This window comes from Onychomys torridus, chromosome 4, assembly GCF_903995425.1.
Source record: "Onychomys torridus chromosome 4, mOncTor1.1, whole genome shotgun sequence".
Taxonomy (NCBI): domain Eukaryota; kingdom Metazoa; phylum Chordata; class Mammalia; order Rodentia; family Cricetidae; genus Onychomys; species Onychomys torridus.
Window position 1 is genome coordinate 67,952,074 of NC_050446.1, and position 21,513 is coordinate 67,973,586.

Here is a 21,513-nt window from a genome sequence, read left to right on the forward strand (position 1 = left end):
CTTCAACAAAGTCAAAAGAAAAATGACAAGAAACTCCTATTATAAGTTAATTTTCCAATTTATAAAGAACTTCTGCAGAATTACTAAGGAAAAAAAAAAAAAAAACAGTAACATGCAGAGAAAGAGGTAAAGCACATGGGCAGCCAAGGCAAGGCAGTACCATTAAGGAGGTGCAGAAACATAAATGCTCTTATAGTAGTCTTTAACCTATCAAATCCACAAATATGCCAAGCTTTGGTTAACACATTCCTTCAGCAACTGTTTATAAGATTGAGCACTCTGAAAGATTTGGGAAGGTGGGGCAAGCATGGTGGCTCACACTTGTAATCCCAAGCATTCAAAGGGGCCAAAGCAAGAGCACTGTTCTGAATTCAAAGCCAGTCTTGGCTAGAGTGAAAAATTGTTTGGAGGGGGTGGAGGACAAACAAAACCTATAGATGAGACTATTACATGGCACAATTTGTATAGAGGGTAATAAGGTAATATCTACCAAAATTACACATGCACCTTACTTTTTTTCCCTGCAGTTGGATTTCAAAGTAGCTCTTATTGACATTCATATGAAAAAGACAATCTGTAGCAGCTTGTATAGTAAGACTGGAAACTCCAAAGTCCTTCAACAGGACACTGGTTACAATGAATTACTAGGTAGCTATTTTTTCAAAAGAGAAGAAGAGGGTGCGGGGCAGGGAAGGAGGAGGAGTGGCAGCTGTGGGGGCTGCTGGCACCAGCAGCAATAGCAGCAGCAGCTGCAGCTGCCACTGGGAGTGATAGCTCATGCCTATAATCTCAGCACTCCAGGAAGCAGCGGCAAGAGGACTGCTGCAAGCTCCAGGCTAACCTGGGATACAAAGTAAGATCCTATCTCTAGAGAAGACAAGAGGAACTAGAGACAGCTCAGTGGGTAAGAAGAGCACTTGCTCTGGAGTATTATAACCTGACTTTAAATCCCTAGGGTCATGGAAAGGAATGCTATAACCACAGCATTGAGAAGTGGAGGCCTGCAGATCCTGAGAGCCTTCTGACTAGGCAGAAATGGTGACCTGTCTCAAGGCAGTAAGAGGGAAAGCAATAGAGGAAGACTACTGACATCTTGCTTAGGCCTCTGCATGTCTGTCTGTCTCTCTCTGTCTCTCTCACCACAGTAAACTCTTTACAGCAATATGGAAGATCACTGAGACACACCATACAGAAAGAGAAGTGCAGAAGACTGTTATATAGCACGTTGTCGTTTAGATCACATAAAAGGTGGGAGGCACTAGTCTGCAACTGCTTACACATACATACAGTATCTTCCAAGAGATATGTAAGAACTGAAACTGATGGTGATGACCTATTGAAACTTTTGCTTTTTTTTTTTTTTGAGACGGGTTTCTCTGTGTAACACCCACTGCTGTCCTGGAACTTGCTTTACATAGACCAGACTGGCCTCAAACTCAGAGATCCGCCTGCCTCTGTCTCCTAAGTGTTAGGATTAAAGGCATGTGCCACCTCACCTGGCTGGAGGTGACTTATTATTGTATAGCCTTTAGATAAGTTTTGAGTGGTGACTATATTATCTATTATCTAATTTAAATAATAATAAGATAAACAATGTAAAAAATCAAAATAACTATAAACAAAGGCCAATACGATATGGCTTAGAAACCTACATATGAAAAAGCAAATGAGTTTTCAATACGGGAAGGGCAGACTCCTTTGGATTCTTAGTACAGGTGAAGGACAGATTAGTGTACCAGCCAGCAAGATGGCGTAATGGGGAAAGCACTTTGCCTCACACACAGGATGACTTGAGCATGGCCCCCAGAACTCACAGTGAAAGAGAACTGATTCCTGAAAGCTGTCCTCTGACCTATAAACATTGTTATGGCAATGTACATACCTGCATCTGTATGCACAAGCACACATAGAGCAACAAATAAAACAAAGATTAAACAAACAAAAGAATAGATTATGTAGCTTAGGGGTACTTAAAATACTAAGAACAGAGCATGAAAATTTAACTTCACTTCCCTTGTCTGACAGGGATACTAAAACTGGCATATTATAAAGTGATACAGATAACAATGTCTGAATTATTTCAAGCTATCTATAAACTCTTCCAATACTTTACGTAAGACAGAAACAGGAGAGCTTCCAACAGCCACAGTGTGCATGCCTGCAACCCTAACACTGGACGCTTAGGCAGGACAGTCAGGTCAAGGCTGGCCTGCACTATACAGTATTTACGTACAAGATTTATTTTACTTTTTATTTATGTATATGTGTGTATTTTTTGGGGGGAGAGGAGTTATCAAGACAAGTTATCTGTGTAGCCCTGGCTGTCCTGGACTTGCTCTGTATATCAGGCTAGGCTTGAACTCAGAGATTTGCTTGTCTCTGCCTCCCAGGTGCTGTGCCACCATGCCCAGCATGTGTACACTCTATATGAATGTATATCATGTATGTGTGGGTGCTCTCAGAGGCCAAAAGAGGGCGCTGGATCCCCTGGAGTTACAGGTACTTGTGAGTTTCCCAAGGTGCTGGAAACTGAACTCTATTCCTCTGGAGAATTAACAAGTGTTCTTAACTGCTGATCATGATGTCTCCAGACCTGAGAGACTGTTTGTCACGGGAAGAACTTTAGATGTGAAGCTCAATTACTAATCACCCACGCTTCAAAACTGACACAGGCAAAGTCCCAAGGCTTAATGCAATTTCCTGATTGACCGACCTTTTTTTTAAAAAAAAAAAAAAAAAAAAGATTTATTTATTTATTTATTTTGTATACAGCATGTATGACTGCAGGCCAGAAAAGGGCACCAGATCTCATTATAGATGGTTGTAAGCCACCATGTGGTTGCTGGGAATTGAACTCAGGACCTCTGGAAGAGCAGTCAGTGCTCTCTGAACCTCTGAGCCACCTCTCCAGCCCTTGATTGACCATTTTTGCTAGTAATCTGAAGGAAGACTGAAAAAGAATGTTTATCAAATTAGCAGATGATCCCAAAGATTGAAAGAGAACAGATCAAAGTTCTGAAAGGCAATGACAGGAAGATAATACAAACTGGCCTTAATTTTCAAAAGATCCAACCACACACAAGTACAGAATGGCTGGATTTCGGCTTACTAACAATTATCCAGGGATTTTAAGTTATTGTAAATGCAACAGTAACTTCAGAAAAGCTGCTAGAAGCTTTACCAAACATCACTGTATTATGTATTAGCTCACATCATGAATTTTCTGATCTGCTTTGTTTCACCCCACCTCCAAAGATAAAGGGGGAGAAGAACACACTGGAAACCACATTAGACAAAAGGAATCTACAGAAGTTTGGTCTGAAGAGCAAGATGTAAAGGGCAGTGCACTTCCAGACTGCTGGAGGACTGCCCATTTAAAAGGCAGTGGACGTGGGGTTGGGGATTTAGCTCAGTGGTAGAGCGCTTGCCTAGCAAGCGCAAGGCTCTGGGTTCGGTCCTCAGCTCTCCAGGTGGGGGGAAAAAAGGCAGTGGACAGATTGCATGCAGCAGCAGAAACAGGACCAATGAGATAAAGTGACATTAAAGGAAAGAAACGGTGACGCTTGGTATGAGAAAGAACAGAAACCTAACACGGATGGCCAGGCCATCATTAAAGGCCACTTCTCAGGAATGCATGAGTCCTACATTAGGCAGTGGAAATGTCTACAGTGCTGAAGAATGAGGCCATGGATTTCTTTAAAAGGAAACATTTACCAGTCGGAAACTTTTGTAAATCAGGTATTAACCATACCAACTCATTTGGTTTGTTGAGACCCAGAATTGTCAATAAGTCTAAAGTCACTACATTTCTCAAGAGTCACAGATGTAGCTCATAAATCCTACATTCAGTCTTTCTTCTCTTAGCTCCATCTATCTTTTCGTTTCTATGAACTTCTCCACAAATTACTCAGGGAAGATTTGCTCTGAACATTGTTCTTGAACTGTTTTCTGAATTGCTTAACTGTAGCTGAGGATATGCGCTTAGAAATAGTGTGTGGCCATCAATAACTCACTAAGAGATGGAGGACAATCCAGTGCTACTTGAGTTTGTCTACCATTCTGTCATCTCAGCCATCAGCACTCCAGTTTCACACTCACTCACCATTGCTGATTTCTGGAAGGTCAAACTTTGTGAAGTCCCACCACTGAAGCCGGTAGGTAGTATTGGCAATGTTACTAGCCACAGCAGACTGTCCATCTCCAATCACGGCCCCTGGTGACAGAGAAGACAAAAGAAGCACATGAGACTACACTGCATTCTTTTTCTGTTTTTCCACAGAGAATGGAATGGAACACAGGAGTTAGTAGAGGAGAAAAGCTCAAGAGAGCTGGAGAAATCTGAATGTCAAGTCACCGAGAAGAGAAACTAGACACAACCTTTCACAAGAAACACTCCCGTATGGAAATGGAATCCCACTCAGAAGTCCTTCCCATTATCACTTCATGTGTCAGGTCCTGAATATACACTGTCTAGGAGTGTGTACATCAACTGAACAAACAGATGAGTTTTCATCCAAATGCAAGCGAAGAAATCTAAGAACAGAAAAAGCAGATGGATTTCAGTTCTGGATGTCTGGGTAGCATGCAGCGCTCTTTGGGAGAAGCGGTTGCTCCTCTGTAAATGACCTTTCTCCTAATAAGCCACTCAAAAGAAGGCTCCCTCCAGAGAAGAGACAGTCAACACACGGTGACTGGAGGAGGCAGTAAAGAACAAATGAGGTCATATTTGTTAATCTCTTGAAATGCTGACATATAACACAGCAGAAATTTATGAGCCTACCTTTGTAGCATGAGAATATTTTTATTAAGGCATTTTTTAAAATAATTCCCCTTCAAGAACTTCCTTGAATTCCAGATTCACTTGTAATATTTCAGTTTAATTTTCCCTGAGATATACACTTCAGTATGACATTTTTTCCTTGGTAACCAATTAAATAAAAAATTGATTTTTTTAACAGGGTGACACTTTAATTTGCAGTTGTATTTCATTTACATGAACATGTCATTTCCTCCTCCTCCTTCTGAGGTGCATTTCATACACAACCACCCTTTTATTCAGACAGAACCAAACCTTCTTAGGGGAATAGAAGATCCTTGGGTGCAAAGCAGGCTAGATGGTATTCTCAGCTGCAGATCCTGTTAGTGCTGATTGGCCTTGAGACAATGCAGTTTTATGCCAGGATGCACCAGCATCACCTAGTCTTAGTCCTCTGAATATAACTGTGAAAACATCTCTATTTGTTTCTGTTATAGAGCTACATTTATTATTCTTTTCTCAAATGATCAAGAGAGAAACTGCAACTATGATATATAGAAACTCATTCCTTTTCCTTTTATACAAGGGCTGCAGGCCACTGTACCAGAAGTTATTTTTCAGTGTTAGTTTATTAACAATCCTTATCTCAGTTTTAAATTGTAAGAAAAGGTACAAATAACAGTTCATTTCCTAGATGATAACACTTTTAGGTTATGTGGTTTCAACATAGCCAATATAGACTTCCTGGAGGTGAAAATTGGCTTATGGGGCCAAAACTATAATAAGAGCCTCTAGGCCAGGAAGATGGCTCAACAGACCATGAGAATGAAAAATGTCTTGGGAGAAAGATAATAAAAGTTGAAAAATAATATTGTAAATAAACTGATAGCCCTAAAATATTTAGTTTTTCAGAATAAGACATACTTCCAAACAGTTGTGATCTACCCCAAAGCACAAGAAACACAGCATTTGCAGCGTTATGAATGTGGCCACCGACCTCAAACTCCTACCAATGGCATATCTACCCCTCCTTTAACACAGAAAATTCTCCTTTGATAATCATAATCATATTTAAGAGATGGTGAAATGGTTCATCAGGTAAGCCACTTGCTGCTAAGGCCAAAGGCTTGAGCTTGATCTCCTAGATCCACACAGTGAAGGAGAAAAGTGACTCCTATAAGTTGTCTTTTGATCTCCATATCTGTGCTGTGGCATGTGTACACACACACACACACACAAACACACACAGTAAAAGAAATGTAAGAAAAAAATCTGAATGTGGAGTAAGAGGGGGAATATAGGGAGGGACAGGTAAAACTAAGGGCCAATTGAGGGGTCATATGGAAACCTAACATGGAAGAAGCTTCTTAAACTGTATGCATATACAAAAGAAATATAAATGGAACTACCAAATAACGTGGAGACAAAGCCCCAGTTAGACATCTCTAGCCACCAAATGAAACCCCAAACAACCACGCTATTGGCAAAGCTACTGGTTGCTCTCCACAAACTGATAAGGTCCTATTGCGGAAGACAACGCCTACATAACTCACTGAATGTGGGGAAGTCAGTCGAGCTGGTGCCTATCTAGAGCCTTCACTTCTATGAATAGTGGTCATAGCAATGTACTCTGCACACTACTGAGGAGAAAGGTAAACACCAATCCAGCTACAAACTCTTCCATCTACAAAGTTGACCTGCCTGCAAGATACACTGGTACAACAGTAGCACAAAAGTTGTAGAAGTAGCCAACCACTGTCTGATTGGATTTAAAGCCCACTCCATGAGATGGAACCCATACCCATCACTGCTTGCTTGGCCAAAACCTGAGACTAGATAGGCCAGGGACCTAGGGGAAAACCAAACACCATTGTTCTGCTAAAGAAACATAGCAATGAAATGATTTTCCACAACATTCTCTATATTCATAGATCACTGTCTCACTCAACCATCATCAGAGGAGTTTTCTCCTACAGTAGATGGGAATAAATACAGAGCCCAACAAGTGGACAATGTGCAGAGAGTGAGAGACCTTGGGGGGGGGGTTTTCTCCAAGGGAGTCTTACTGGATATACAAACCACACTAAAGGACAGGCCCCATGCCCAGCCATCAATACAAACTCAGTTGTATTATTATTATTATTATTATTATTATTATTATTATTATTGTTATTATTATTATCATTATTAAGGTTTCATGACATTTTGTGTGGGCATTTTTTTGCTTTACGGGTCCTTTGCTTGTATATTATGGATTCCAATTTTGTGTGTTTTCATTTCTACATATGTGAATGTGTGTGTCTCTATATCTCTGTTTCTTATTCTTTGACTCCCCACCCCCACAAAAAACTATTTTGTTTTTTTTTGGGGGGTGCCTGATTCTTTTGTTTTGTTTTGTTTTATAAACAGGGTTTCTCTGTGCAATAGTCCTGGCCATCTTGGAACTCACTCTGTAAACCAGGCTGGCCTTGAACTCACAGAGATCTGCCTGGCTCTGCCTCCCGAGTGCTGGGATTAAAGGCGTGCCACACCACCACCACCACCACCACCTGGCTTGGATATCTGTTTTCTAAAGAGAAAGAGAAAGGATATTAGGGAGATGGAGAGGATCCAGGAAGATTTAGGAGAGGGAAACCATGATCAGAATCTACTGTAAGAAAATCTATCTTTTCAGTTTAAAAAAAAAAAAAAAAACAACCTGATGTGGAAATTTTGCTGATTGTTGGGTCAAGAAAAGGCTTGGTTGCTAGATGTGATAGAGCACACGTTTAATCCCAGCATTTGGGAGACAGAGGCGGGTGGATCTCTGAGTTTGAGACAGCCTGGTCTATAAAGCAAGTTCCAGGACAGCCAGGGCTGTTACACAGAGAAACCCTGTCTCAAAAAACAAAACCAAACCAAAGGCTTAGATGTCTGTAGGATTTCCTTCCTTTTTCCTTTTCCTTTCTGAAAGACTTTAGTGGGTTTTGTTTTATGACTCTAGAATCCCATAAAACAGAGGAAGACTAGAATCTTCTTAAAAGAACTGTGCTCAGATTTTCTTGGCCTCATTAATGATGCAAGTCATTTAAACCATAGTTAGAAGGCCTGCCACTTCCCTGGAAGGAATGACTCTTCATTTTGATATAGACTCCATTCCACTGCACTTTCAAATTGTCCCCAGGTTTCCACATCTATTATCTAGATCACTGACCTCTCCTTTAACAGCTAGTCTCAAATTGCTTCAGTTCCTTACCATTTCTTCTAACTCACTAGAAAAGCATATATCTAACCACAAACAGAGGGAGGTAAATTGGTTTCCTTCACGTATGATGAACTAAACACTAGTTTCTATGAGAGACTGAACAAACAAACTATATTTTAGGGGACAGGATTAGACCTACAACCAGGAAAACAGTTCAGGAATCCACACACTAGCTTTGTAACTGGGAACACAATGAATTCAGCTCTAGCCCCAACTTCAGAGACATCCTATATAACCCATGCTTCTGAAAAACAGCTGTGCCATAAATTCATGTGTAGGGTGGTATTGTGAAGAGACTCGGGAGGGGTTCTCTGCCAACAGTGCCAGAGCACTGTACAGAAACAGAGCTTGGCATCAGAGTCAATTTTCAGTGCCATGTAAACACAGATTAGGGAGTGAGAGATACCAGCAACAGATTAGAGTATTGTCACCAGCTTCTCTTTTGCAAGAACTGCTGGCCAACTGAGCCTGTCTCTTGGAAACATCAGGAAGAAAAAGTACTGTTCTGTTTTAAAAAAACAAACCTCAAAAATCCAACCCACTATTTAGCAGCTCTGGCTGAAGGTGCAGGAAATGTGCCAGGGCCAGTTAATGGACTGAGCCATGGAATATTTACAGAGGTGGCATCCGGCCTCAGAAGCCAAAATCAGAGAGACAGCTAAAGGATTTCCAAGGCATAAAGGTTTTCACATGTGATAAACCAGACTCAGTATTTCTTCTTTAAAAATTGTTTTATTTATTTACGGAGGTAAAGTCTTACTATGTAGCTCTGGCTGTCCTGGAACTCACTCTGTAGACCAGGCTGGCCTGCAACTCACAAAGAACTGCCTGCCTCTGCCTCTCGAGTGCTGGGATTAAAGGTATGCACCTCCATTCTTGGCTTTATTTTTTATTTTTAAAAAATTTATTTTTTCAAGGAGTGGTGGTACATGCCTTTAATCCTACGGTTTGGGAGGCTAAGGCAGGCAGATCTCTGTGAGTTCATGGCCAGCCTGGTCTACATAGCAAGCCAAGTTCAAGACAGCCAAGACTACATAGAGAGACCCTGTCTCAAAGACAAGAACACACCCGGTGGTGGTGGCACGTGCCTATAGTCCCAGCTCTTGGGAGGCAGAGGCAGGCAGATTTCCATGAGTTTGAAGCTATCCTGGTCTACAAAGAAAGTTCCAGGACAGCCACAGCAGGTACACAAAGAAACCCTGTCTCGAGAAATTAAAAGAAACAAAAAACAAAAACACTTTTTAAAACTCACAAAAATGCATCTTTTTTTTACTTTATGCACATTTGTCTGGGTGAATGTATGTGTACCATATGTGTGCCTGATGCCTGCAAAGGTCAGAAAAGGGTGTCAAGATGTTTTGGAAATGGAGTTCTGAGTTGTCATGTAGGTGCTGGGAACTGAATGCGGGTCCTCTGGAAGAGCAGCCAGTACTTAAACTGCTGGGTCATCTCTCTAGCCCTAATTCAATATTTCTTAAGCTCCATACTTACTGGTATTCCAAGTCAGATCACTGATTAGGAACAGGAAAGAGATCTGTGTACTGGAGAACTTTTGGTAGAACCTCTGGTTTCCACTCACAAATACTGTCCCCTCTACAAAGCTGTGACAGAAAATTTCTTCAGACATCACCAAATATTCTGATTGATAAAAATCATTCCTAGTTGTGAGGCTCTATGCCACCTATACTGTAATTCCAAGACAAGTGATCTTGGATCTATTTGAACTGGTCATGGTCATACAGGCCTTAAATTATAGCAGTTGGGAGGCTAATGTACATAATGTATATTATTAATCATATTCCAGGCTAGTCTGGTTATATAGTAAGTCTCACCTCAATCAACCAAATCAAACCAAGAAAGCACTGTTATTAGATTATCTGCTGCTAAAGGCACTCAAACTGGCTGTGACATTATTCACGTCAGGTCCAAAGGAAATTCCAATTTCCCAACCTCCAAAAGGTAGCCAAAATATCCAGAACTGAGCTTAATCTGTACTATAGGAGGATTTCTATGGTTAGATCAAAGCCAGTATTCCTCAGGAACTTGTGGTGCCAGTTCCTCTCTACCTAAGAGTCTTACCTCTGGCAGATGGGACATATGACTACCTGTGGCACCTCTCAGCGTATCAAAGTGCATACTGGCCTCCAGGCTCCTTCAGTATCGAAAGTACCTGTTACACATTTCAAAGTCCATGCTACAATCCTAGCCCTTCTCACATCTTCCCTCCCCTAGACCCTCTCCAGTTCACAGGCTTCTCTTCTCCAGCAACTAACTCTCCTTCCACCCTGCAATTCTCACTGTGTTCTCTCTATGCTCTGCCCCTGCCCTCTCATTATGTCATCTCTATTCCCTGTCCCCTGCTATCCTCCCCTCTCTTGCAGATAACTATGGCCATGTTCAGTCTACTTCTTTCTCTTTCTGCTCTGGACTTTTCCAGATGTCTCTGGGTGTTCTTTCTCTCATATCTACAATAAAAACCTTCCCCTTAACTATGGAGCAGCTATGTCATTTATACAGAAGGAAATTAATAAAAGGCATAGACTAATGTACATACTCTTAGCAAACCTTGGTTTTCTATTTCTACCATCAATTGGAACTAGCTTGAAGTAGGATCTTACAGTGTGTACTTTGTTTTTATCATGATTTCAAAAAACACAGGTGAGTCAAATGAACCAGGTTTTGACATTTCCTGCCAGTAAGTACTTGTGTGACTTTCTGTAAATTAATCATTTGAATCTAGGTTTCCTCATCTGTTAAAAAAAAATGTAATAGCTTGGTATGGTGATGTGTAGTGATATATTATGTAGCCTAATAAACTTGCCTGGGGATTGGAGGAAAGAGCCAGCCACTAGATTAGACATAGAAGCCACACCCTTAATTCTATCACTTGGAAGGCAGAGATCCATCTGGATCTCTGTGAGTTCAACTGGAAACAGAGCCAGGGCCAGCAGCGGTGGCGCACATGCCTTATATACCTTTCTCTGCCTTGCTGTCCACTTTCTGGGATTGAAGATGTGTGCGCTTCCCAGTCCTAGGATTAAGGTGTGTGCCACCACTGTCTGGCCTCTATGTCTAATCTAGTGGCTAGCTCTGTCCTCTGATCCCCAGGCAAGTTATTAGAGTACACAATATATCACTACAGTGATGCATGTCTATAATCCCAGTGTTATACAGTGGCTAACAGCCCATAAAAGAGACCCCCATTATAAGATTTTATTAATTCATATACATCTTAGGCTTATATATTCCACAAACACTGTCATCCTTAAAATTCTTTTGAGTGCCAGCCGCAGTTTACACTTCAAATAATTTAAACAAAGACAGGAGACTGTAAGTCTGGCCACTTAGGCAGGTAGGAGATTTACACAGCAAAGACATTACATATTGCCAGAATTATTTTAATTACATCAGTGTTGTTCTTTTTTGAATAGCTGTTACCCAGGGTCATCTTGCCCCCTGGCACAATTATATTTTTCTTGATAAGAGCACAGGGAACTTAATAGCAGATCGAAAACTCATGATTGTTGTGACCATATGCTGCCCTCATGAGCTGCCCATTAGAACTATGTCTTCTGTTGTAGGAAGGGAATGAGGCATAATGGCTGGTCAGACCTGGTGAATAAACATTTACATCCTAGCATCCTAAATTTCACAGACCTGTAAGCATACTACTTTATCTTCATGGTATTTCGGAGACAATGTTCCCTTAACTAAATTTCACTTGTGTACTTAAAGTCAATTGTGTCAATCTATTAACAAATACTTTATAACATCAATCCTATTACTGATATATATTCCTCTAGATCATTCAGAAGGTAGAAGCAGAAGGATCATGAATTTTGAGGCCAGCCTGGAAAAAAAGAAGCAAGAAAATAAACAACAACAACAAACCTTCTTAAAACTAAATTAAGAAAACCAACAACCTGATTTTTAAAATGAGCAAAGGACTTGAACAAATAACTCGATGATACAGATGGTAAATATGCACATGAAAAGAATCTCCAGGCCAGTCATTAGAGTAGCAAATTTAAATAACAAGGGGAAATCATTCCCTAGGTACCAGCAATTCGAATTTTAAAGCAGTGATAACTCCGAATGCTCGCAAGACCTGGAGGAACATTCTCTGCTGGTGGGAATGTAAATGGCACATCTACTTTAGAAGACAAGTTTGACAGTCTCCAGGAAAACTGAACATACCCTTACCATATGATCTGTGACAGGTTAAGAGTGTGCAGAGGTTCCTCCATCTTGTATTCTTGCTGAGGCCATTTCAGGTTTAGCTAGAATTTGATCTCTTTGATAGAGGATCCCATGGAAAATTACCCAACTGTATTCTAGGCACCAGAGGTCAAGATGCCCCAATTAACTTAGCTTCTGATAAACTGCCTGCTTATGCAAACGTCTCCCTGCTACTGAGTGAGAAAACAAAATGTGATTTTTGCCTTTAAAAGCCCCTTGATCTAAATGTTCAGGGTCTAATGACACAGTGTGCCCCCAATAACTGAGTATAGTCTCAGCCAGCTGGAATAAAGACTTTCAATTGGCTATAAACTGTGTCTGAGTGGTCATCTCTGGTTGGCTCCTTGCAAAAGATCCCGCACTCCTGCTCTTTTGTATCTATTCAAATGAATGGAAAACTTATTTCCACACAAAAACCTACATTGATATGTTCAACACTTTATTCACAACTGCCAGAACTTGGGCCAGTCAAGATGTCCTTCAATATGGGGTGGATCACAATGGGTTCTACTAACAAGAAAGTGGTAGTGAATGTTTTAAAGACAAAAACAAAAACAAAAACAAAACAAAACTCTATCACGCCAGCCTGAATGAATCTCTTTGAGTTCAAGGCCAGCCTGATCTATAGTTGAGTTCCATATTAGCCTTAGTGACATAGTGAGGCTGGGGGTGGGGGAAGAATATATATATATATAATCACTAACATATTATGAAAAGACAGTAACTGTGTGTGTTATTAGTGAAAGAAGTCCAAAGGTTAAGGACCACATGATTCCAACTAAAACCAGAATATTCCTAATCTGAAATGCAAAAACCAGAGTGGCTGAATTACATATGTATGCAACTATGCTTAGCTTCAAAATCTGAAAATTTTCTTTCTTTTCTTTATAATTCCTGAAATCTGTAACTTGTGGAGCACAGATGCTAGAGAGTGAGCTAAGTGGTTAAAAGTGAGGGCTGTTCTTGCAGGACAGGAATTCAATCTCCAGCACCCACAGCAGGCAGCAGCTCATAATCTCGTATAACTCCAGCTCAGGGAATTCAATGTCCCTGCTTTGGCTTCCACACAGACACACACAAATAAATCTTCTTTTTTCTTCCCCAAGTCAGGGTTTCTCTGTGTAGTTTTGGTCCCTGTCCTGGTCTCACTCTGTAGACCAGGCTGGCCTTGAACTCACAGAGATCCGCCTGGCCCTGCCTCCCGAGTGCTGGGATTAAAGGCGTGTGCCGCCACCACCCAGCTGAAATAAATCTTTTTAAAAACCAATGATGCACAGTGTCAGATATTGGAACACTCTGAATTTTGAGTATTTAGATTTAATGATGCTCACTCAGCAAAGTCTAGAGGTACAATCATCATAGTCACAACAGTCACTGGATAGGCCTGTAAGTCTGGGAGCTTGCATGCATCTCTGCCTGTTTGTCTCAGACTGCTGTTGCTTAGAAAGAAGTTGGAACCTTTTGCCAAAACAGTTTCTTAGTCTGTCTCCAAGATCTGTTCTAGGAACAGGAAAATGAAGAGTATGATTCAACAGTTCAGTAAGACTCCCGAACAATGGGAATCATTAGCAAATCTATCAGAAAAGCTAATTTGGGGAGGGTAAAAAAGGGCAAGTTGCAAAGAAGGAAACATTTAAATTACATTTGAGTCCTACAAAATCTGTTTCATTGGAGATTGCATAATTTAGAATGGCCATGTGCTGCTGCTGGAAAAATGGAGAAGGAATGGGGCTGGGGGTGCAGCTAAGCAGCACAATTTAGCAGCAGAACTAAGCACAAGGCCCTAGGTTCCATCCCCAGCAGTAAGGAGGAAAGAAAAGTGTGGATGGGGATGCAAGCACAGCACAAAACTACTCTCTCTGCCTGGCTGTCTATCATACAGGAATTTAGATTCAACCTGCTAAAAGGTTAGCAAAGCTGAGCCTAGAAAGCCCAGGGCAGGTCCAAGTGAACAAACTTAATTTTTTTTCAGAAGTCTTCTTAGAAAGCCACATATTGTAGAATCTTATTTACATGAAATACCTGGAACATATAAAGCTACTGAAATGAAATATACATTAATGGTTGCCTGGGGCTAGAAGGAAGTAAAGGCAAGAGAAAAGTGGCTGTTAGTGTCTACGGGTTGTTTTGGTGATAAAAAAAAATATGTGGAACTATATAGATAGTAGAAATGGTTGTTTTACTCTATTAAGAACCACTGACTTACATACTGAAAATAGGTAGGATACACAGTAGGTGAATCATGTCTCAGCGAGGCTGTTTAAAAACTAGCTGAAGCCAGGCATAGTGCTGTACGACTTTAATCCCAACCCTTGGGAAGCAGAGGCAGGTGGACCTCTGAATTTGAGGCTGGCTTGGTCTACATAGCAAGTCCCAGGTCAGCCAGAGCTATACAGGCAAAATTTAAAAAAAAACAAAACAAACAAACAAAAAAACAAAAAAACAAAACAAGACAAAAAACCCCAAAACTAGCTGAGGCAGGAAAGCTATTTGTAAAGAGCCCGGCTAGACTGTACATTGTGAGACAAAACATAAAAACAATCTTCAACATAAATTTCAGCCAATTTTTAAAAGATAGCTTTATTTTCAGTACCTGTTTGTATTTCTTAATAACAAAGAAAATTGGTGATATCTTTTCTCTTTCATTTGTATACTCCTTTGATGTATTTTTCTTAGTTCTAAATTTAAAAAAGTATATATCCTTAAATTTATTTTATTTTTAATTTTGTGGGCGAGTGTGTGTGTGCACGCAGGCATGCGCCAGGGATATGGAGGCCAAAGGCAGCAGACCCCCGGAGCTGGAATTACAGGAAGTTTGAGCAGTTCAACATGGGAGTGTGTAAATTCAACTTTGGTCCTCTACAAGACCTTAATCACTGAGCCATCTCTCTAGCTCCTAAGATTATTTTCTATTTGGATTATTTTACTTTTGGGGAGAGAGTTCTGTTATATAGCCTCAGCTTGTTTTTTTGTTGTTGTGTTTTGTTTTTTGAGACGGGATTTCTGAGTTGCCCTGACTGTTCTGGAACTCACTCCGTAGACTAAACTGGTGTTGAACTCACAGAGATCCACCTGCCTCTGTCTCCCTAGTGCTGAGATTAAAGGTGTGCACCACCAATACCAGGCGCGTGGGGGGGGGGGGGTTGGGTTTATAGGCATGTCACCACCATGTAGTTAACTTCTTACTTTTTTCTTTTCTTTTCTTTTGTTTTTTTGAAACAGCCCAGGCTGGCCTCAAACTTGCTATGTAGCTAAGGCTGGTCTTTAAGTCCTGATACTCCTCTGTTTCTCTTTATATTTCTTTTATTATATATAGCTTTTATATATATATATATATATATATATATATATGTACATTTTAAAATATTTTGCTACTTTGTATGGATTGTTTGTGCTTTGTAGTAAGTAAGTGAACTGCTGTCTATTTATGAAATGAAAACTGTTAATAAAAAGCAGCCTTCCTCTCTAATAAACCCTGAATGGCATCAGAGGAAGAACACTTATGGTTTGGATACAAAAAGTCCCCTGAAGGCTGTATGATGAAGGCTGAATTCCCAGTTGGAGGACCCAATCATCAAAGGCTGATTGGATCGTGAACCTCAGACATAGTTTGTTTCGGCCTCTTCTTTCTTACTCTACCCACTGACAGCCATGTTGTAGGTAGCCTCTTCTGTCATGCACCTACCCTCATGGTATCCTGCCTTGCAATCATACAAAGCAGCAGAGCAAGCCAACCCTGGGCTGGAACCTCTGAAACTATGAGACAAAAATGAACCTTTCCCCTTTTAAGTTGTTAGCTCAGATGTCACAGTTATAGAAAATCTGACTAACAGTCTTCTTTCTAAAGCTTCATTTCAATATAGTCTTTAAATCTGTCCTAAGAAAGGGACATCACTATGCACTCAGACACATTCTGTTACCATTTAACAAAGATCAATACCTGAATAATAATTTCAGATGTACAATAAGAAAATGTTCTGGAGATCTGTTTCACAACACTGTGAATATACTTTAACATAGAAACTGTTTTACATTATATACTTTGAAAATTTTTTAATATATTTTTCATATCATAAATCTGAAAGAGTGCCTAAAGCTTCCTTCCTGGTAAATGTCACAAGTTTCCTGAGTTCTCATTCACAGTTCTGACAATGAAGAAAATGGTCAAACATGTACATACACATTTGTTTAAAATTATAGCTTTATGAAGATATGATTCATATAACCATATTAAATAACATAAGTCAAGGGCTGTTAACATATTCACTGCATCAAATCAATTTGTCTGATCTCAAAACAACTTCATCCTTTCCCCAAAGGTGCACTCATTAGTAGCCAGAAATCTTCATTCTGTCCCACTCTGTTCCTAGTCCTTAGAAAGCACTAATCTGTGTTTTCCTTACTACACTTATATTTCTCTAAGGCATTTCATATAGTAGAAATTACACAGGAGGTGGTCTTTTGTGTCTGGCTTCTTTCATATACATAATGCTTTCAGGGTTTAATCATGCTATAGTATGTATTAGAACTTCATTTCTTTTTTTCCTTCCCGCCCCCCACTGAGATAAAATTTCTCTGTGTAGCATTAGCTGTTCTAGGTTATCCTGGAACTCACTTTATAGACCAGGCTATCCTTGAACTCATAGAGATCTGCCTGCTTCTTCCTCCAGAGTGCTGGAATTAAAGGTGTGTGCCACCTCTGCCCAACGGAACTTCATTTCTTTTTATGGCTAAATAATATGCCATTGTATGCTTCAAACTGAAACATAGGTTCATATGAGGATTAGATAATACTTTATATTTTAGAGAAAACACATGGCATGGAAACCCAGCAGTCATAAAAAAGTGCCTGAGGGAAACAGAATAATTTCCTTTGGAAGAATAAAGTCAACTTTCAAAGACCAATTCTGAGAGTATTGCCTACAGTTAGAACTGAGTCTGGTCCCCCCCAGACCCCCCGCCAAGTCAACAGAAAAATAAGAGGAATGTTAGAGGACATCATTTTCAGTAAACCTCAAAAGGGCAGCAGGTGGGTTTCAACATTCTAGCACAGACAATGTTCTAAGTTAGGTTTGGGGTCTGCATATTGGATTTAGGCTGCTTAATAACTAACTACTCAACTGGTTGCATATCCAATGTCAAGATTGATCATTACACAATATACACTTAAAGGGTAAATATTTCATAAATACAGACTTTAATAACATACATGTACTTCTCTGCAGGAATTATGCCCCTAAGTTGATGAACATTTATTGTGAATACTCTAAACCAAAGCTCCTGCTCTAAAGAACAAGGGCCACACTAGTCCATAGCCAAATTGTGAACTTTAGGAACAGAATGAAGAAAGGTATTATTGAAGCCAAAGGTATCAAATGTGGCCAATAAAACAAACAATACTGTATAGGCTCAATGTGGAAACAAGTAAGGCCTGGAATACGATTAGTTACAAGGAAAGGAAAAGAGCAAGCTACTGAATATTTGTATATACCATAGCTTCATTCTCAAGAGAGTTCAAATGGGGATTGTATAGCTACAATAGAGTATAGCTTAAGAGAGGATCAACAGGAGAAAGAAAAATGAATCTGCCATTCACAGCAGCAGGTATTGCCTTCACAGAACCAGCATGTGATGGTTACTCCCACTGTCAAGAGTTCAATCTCCAAGCACACCTAGATATTCTAGATTAGTCTCTGAGCATGCCTGTGAGAAGATTACCTAGATTGGCTAACTGAGGTGGGAAGATGCACTTTAGCTGTGGGTGGCATCATCCTATGGTTAGGGTCCTGGACTGAATGAAAAGGAGGAATCTAGCTGAGCGCCAGCACTCATCACCCCAGTTCCTGACTGTGGGTGCAACACGACCAGCTGCTTCCAGCTCCTGCTGCCTGGACTTTCTAGTCAACTACCTTCTTGAACCATAAGCTGAAATACCTTGCTTTTGTCAGAATATTTCATCCCAGCAATGAGAAATATAACCAATTCAGAGTGTAAGCAGTACCAAGAATCTGGTGTTGGCTTTAAAAAAAAAAAATCACAGTAAAACATTTATGTTAAAGTGTATTCACAGAGTTATAAAACAATCTCCAGAACATTTTCATATTGTACATAGGAAGTTCTGCACCCACTATTCCCTTTATTATCTCCCACCAACCTTTACAACCATTACTTGACTTTCTGTTTCTGTTTCGCTAACTCACCAATGTAGAATCATAGGGTACTAGTGTTGGCTTTTTAGAATACACCTTAAAAGAAGAGATACATAAGTAGAGAACATGTACACAAAGCTATTTGCAGACACGACATGAAATTGTCAGCTAAAAACAGCAAGGTAGTTAGCTCTGACTGGAAATCAAAACTCTATAGAGGATTAACATGACCATTCTTCCCAGCAAACAGGTCAAACAAAGAGGGCTCACACTATCATAACTGTGATCTACTGAAAGCCTGCGGGTAATGAGGCTGCCAGTTGACTACTGTGATTCCTAACTATGTGAACTGTGATTCAATCACATTGCTCTGAAAGCACCAATGTCACCTGGAGTTCAGCTTTGTGCTTCCACCCTAAATACAGAGAATGAGCACTCGTTATTGGGCCTGGACTCCCTCTCAACTCTTTGAAACCCAGGTCTAATCTTGGCCATTGGCAGGGCAACTGGCAGATCTCTGAGGTCTGAGGTCAGACTAAGGCCCATTTTCATCACTACTTAGTAGTCCTACCTTCTTTGTTACATATGTCCTAATGAAGCAAGTACTTGCACTTACACTAATGATATAATTGGGGCAAGTAATTATGAAAGTAGAATATCCACTTTAAAAGAAATGAGGATCATTAGCTTTCTTCCACCCATATACATTATTTAAGACAAAAACAAAGAAGCTCACAAGAACACATGCTCCAAAAACCCAGAACATTTAAGGAAAATAGGGGAGGGGAGCCTCATAAAAACTGCCAAACAAAAACACTTAGCAATCACTCCACCAAGCAGGAATTTCCTCAAAGCCTTTACCTAGGATATAAGATAACACAGGGAATAAAATGATAAAGAATCACACTACTACCCTCCTCTCTTTTTACTTATACAACATTTACAGCCTGGCATCTCCTATATTTAGGTCCCAGAGACAAAGGATACTGGCTTGGGGGGCTGGTATAGACAAAAATCAAGAAAGCTACCATCCTCTCATCATACCTCAGTAGCACAAAGATGGACAGAAAGGGGAGGCTTAAGAAAGGGGACTGAGGGAGAAAGATAAAGGAAAGATAAAGGATGTCTCGCTGACTCACTCAATAGCTCTCAGCAATCATTTATCTTCAACTCTGGAGACTCCTGCAGCTTTTATTATTTGGGGCAAGCACAAATGAGTGGAATTGGACCAGAGGGTCTTGGGTTTGCGAGCAGCAGGAGGCAAGCAACCTTTATTGCTGCAAAGAGGATGTAGATTTCAAAAGCCTAAAATTTGCAATGAAGGGAAATGGAAATGTGCTGAACGTGGGTTTGACTGGCAGCTTTCCTCATCTGTCGATCACAGAGTAATAAACACTGGGAGATGGCAGAAATGAAGATGAATGCTTTCAGCAGCACCAGTCCCACCCTCCCTCCTCTTCCGCCCCCACTCAGCACATGACAAGAGAGTTAAAGCAAAAAAAAAAATAATAAATCAGCTTCTTAACCAACTCTTTTGTTAAAACTTTCCTTACAGACCACCTACACGTGAATTACTGTTCTATGAGCCTACATTCTCATTAGGGGGCCAGTTTCTAGGGTGAAAAGCTCCTGTCAAATGAGCACCTGTACATGTCAGGATACCGCATACACAGCCAAGTCAGCATACAAAAAAGAGGCCAGACAGGACAGACCCTAGAATGCCTAAGCTTGTCCAAGTTTCTAATTCAAAGCCTGGTTCCCAGGGTCACTCTATACTGCCACATTACCCGGGGACAGAAAGGCTCAGCAACAGGACCAACAGAGGGCCCCTTGGAGCTTGGAGGCCAAAGAGGCTGTCAGGTCAGAGATGGGCTCCAGATACAACACTTAATTAATCTTGCTTCCTCCATTCACATGGAGATGAAGGAAAACTAATCTTACAAGTGTTCCACAGCTTGGTCCAAAAGGAGTATCATTCCAGGTCATGTGGCACGAAGACAAATGTGACCACAATGGTATGGTGGTTTTAAAGAATGGCCCACATAGGCTCATATATTTTAATTCTTAGTTACTAGGGAGTGGAACTCTTTGAAAGGATTAGAAGGATTAGGAAGTATGGCCTTGTTGGAAGAGGTATGACCTTATTGGAGGAAGAAGAGTGTCACTGGCTTTGAAGTTTCTAAAAGCCCATGCCAGGTCAGCACCCCCCAGCCCCCAGCCCCCAGCCCCGCACCACACACTGCCTACAGATCAGGATGTAGCTCTCATACCGCTCCAATGCCATTCCTTTAACCATGATGACAATGGACTAAACCTTTGAAACTGTAAGCCAGTCCTCAATTACATGCTTTCTTTTGTTAGAGTTGCCTTTGGTCATGGTGTCTCTTCACAGCAATACAACAGTAGTGACAAATGGCCTTTTTTAAATTTTATTTTAATTTTATGTGCATTGGTGTTAAAATGTCAGATCCCCTGGAACTGGAGTTACAGACAGTTGTGAGCTGCCATGTGGGTGCTGGGAATTGAACCTGGGTCCTTTGGAAGAATAGCCAGTGTTCTTAACTCCTAGGCCATCTCTCCAGCCTCAACTTTTTTTTTTAAAGTAAAACCAAAAGACTGGCAATTCCTAATGCAAGAGAGGTAGTATGTGATAGTAAGATGCCTGGGGCCAGGCATGCAAGTTTGAGAGCCTAGCACCATGGAAGTGGAGGGAAGATGGACCAGGAAGGAGTTTAAGGCAATCTCAGGTACATAGTAAACTGAAGAGCAGAGTGGATTCTGAGACCCCTACTTAACAAAACAAAACAAAACAAAACAAAACAAAACAAACAAAAAAAAAACATACAAACAAAAAACTCAAAAAAACAAAGATGGCTTCAGATTCTCCCCAAACAACAGACTGATTCTGCTGAGTAGGCTTCACAGAAATACCAGCAACCAGAAGCTTTACAGACATCCAAGAAGACCCTCTGCCTACTGCATCAGCCAGAATTTTCCTTCAGATCACAGAGTGGTAAAAAGGATGCCAGACTGCTGTTCTAAAGTGAAGAGGTCTATCAGAAAATCTGGAGCAAAAGTGGGAGAGAACACTGTGAATGAGTGGTCAGTTTCACCACAGGCTGCTC

General features: G+C 40.6%; 1 protein-coding gene across 6 annotated transcripts in view; it reads right to left on the reverse strand.

Annotated features, from left to right (window-relative positions):
• Ambra1 (autophagy and beclin 1 regulator 1) overlaps positions 1-21,513 on the reverse strand; it is a 164,662-nt gene that overhangs the window by 42,161 nt on the left and 100,988 nt on the right. For all 6 annotated transcript variants that reach the window (XM_036183800.1, XM_036183802.1, XM_036183801.1 and 3 more), the window contains one exon: positions 4,103-4,213. In XM_036183800.1, coding sequence (XP_036039693.1) covers positions 4,103-4,213 — 111 coding nt within the window. The remainder of the gene's footprint in view (positions 1-4,102; positions 4,214-21,513) is intronic.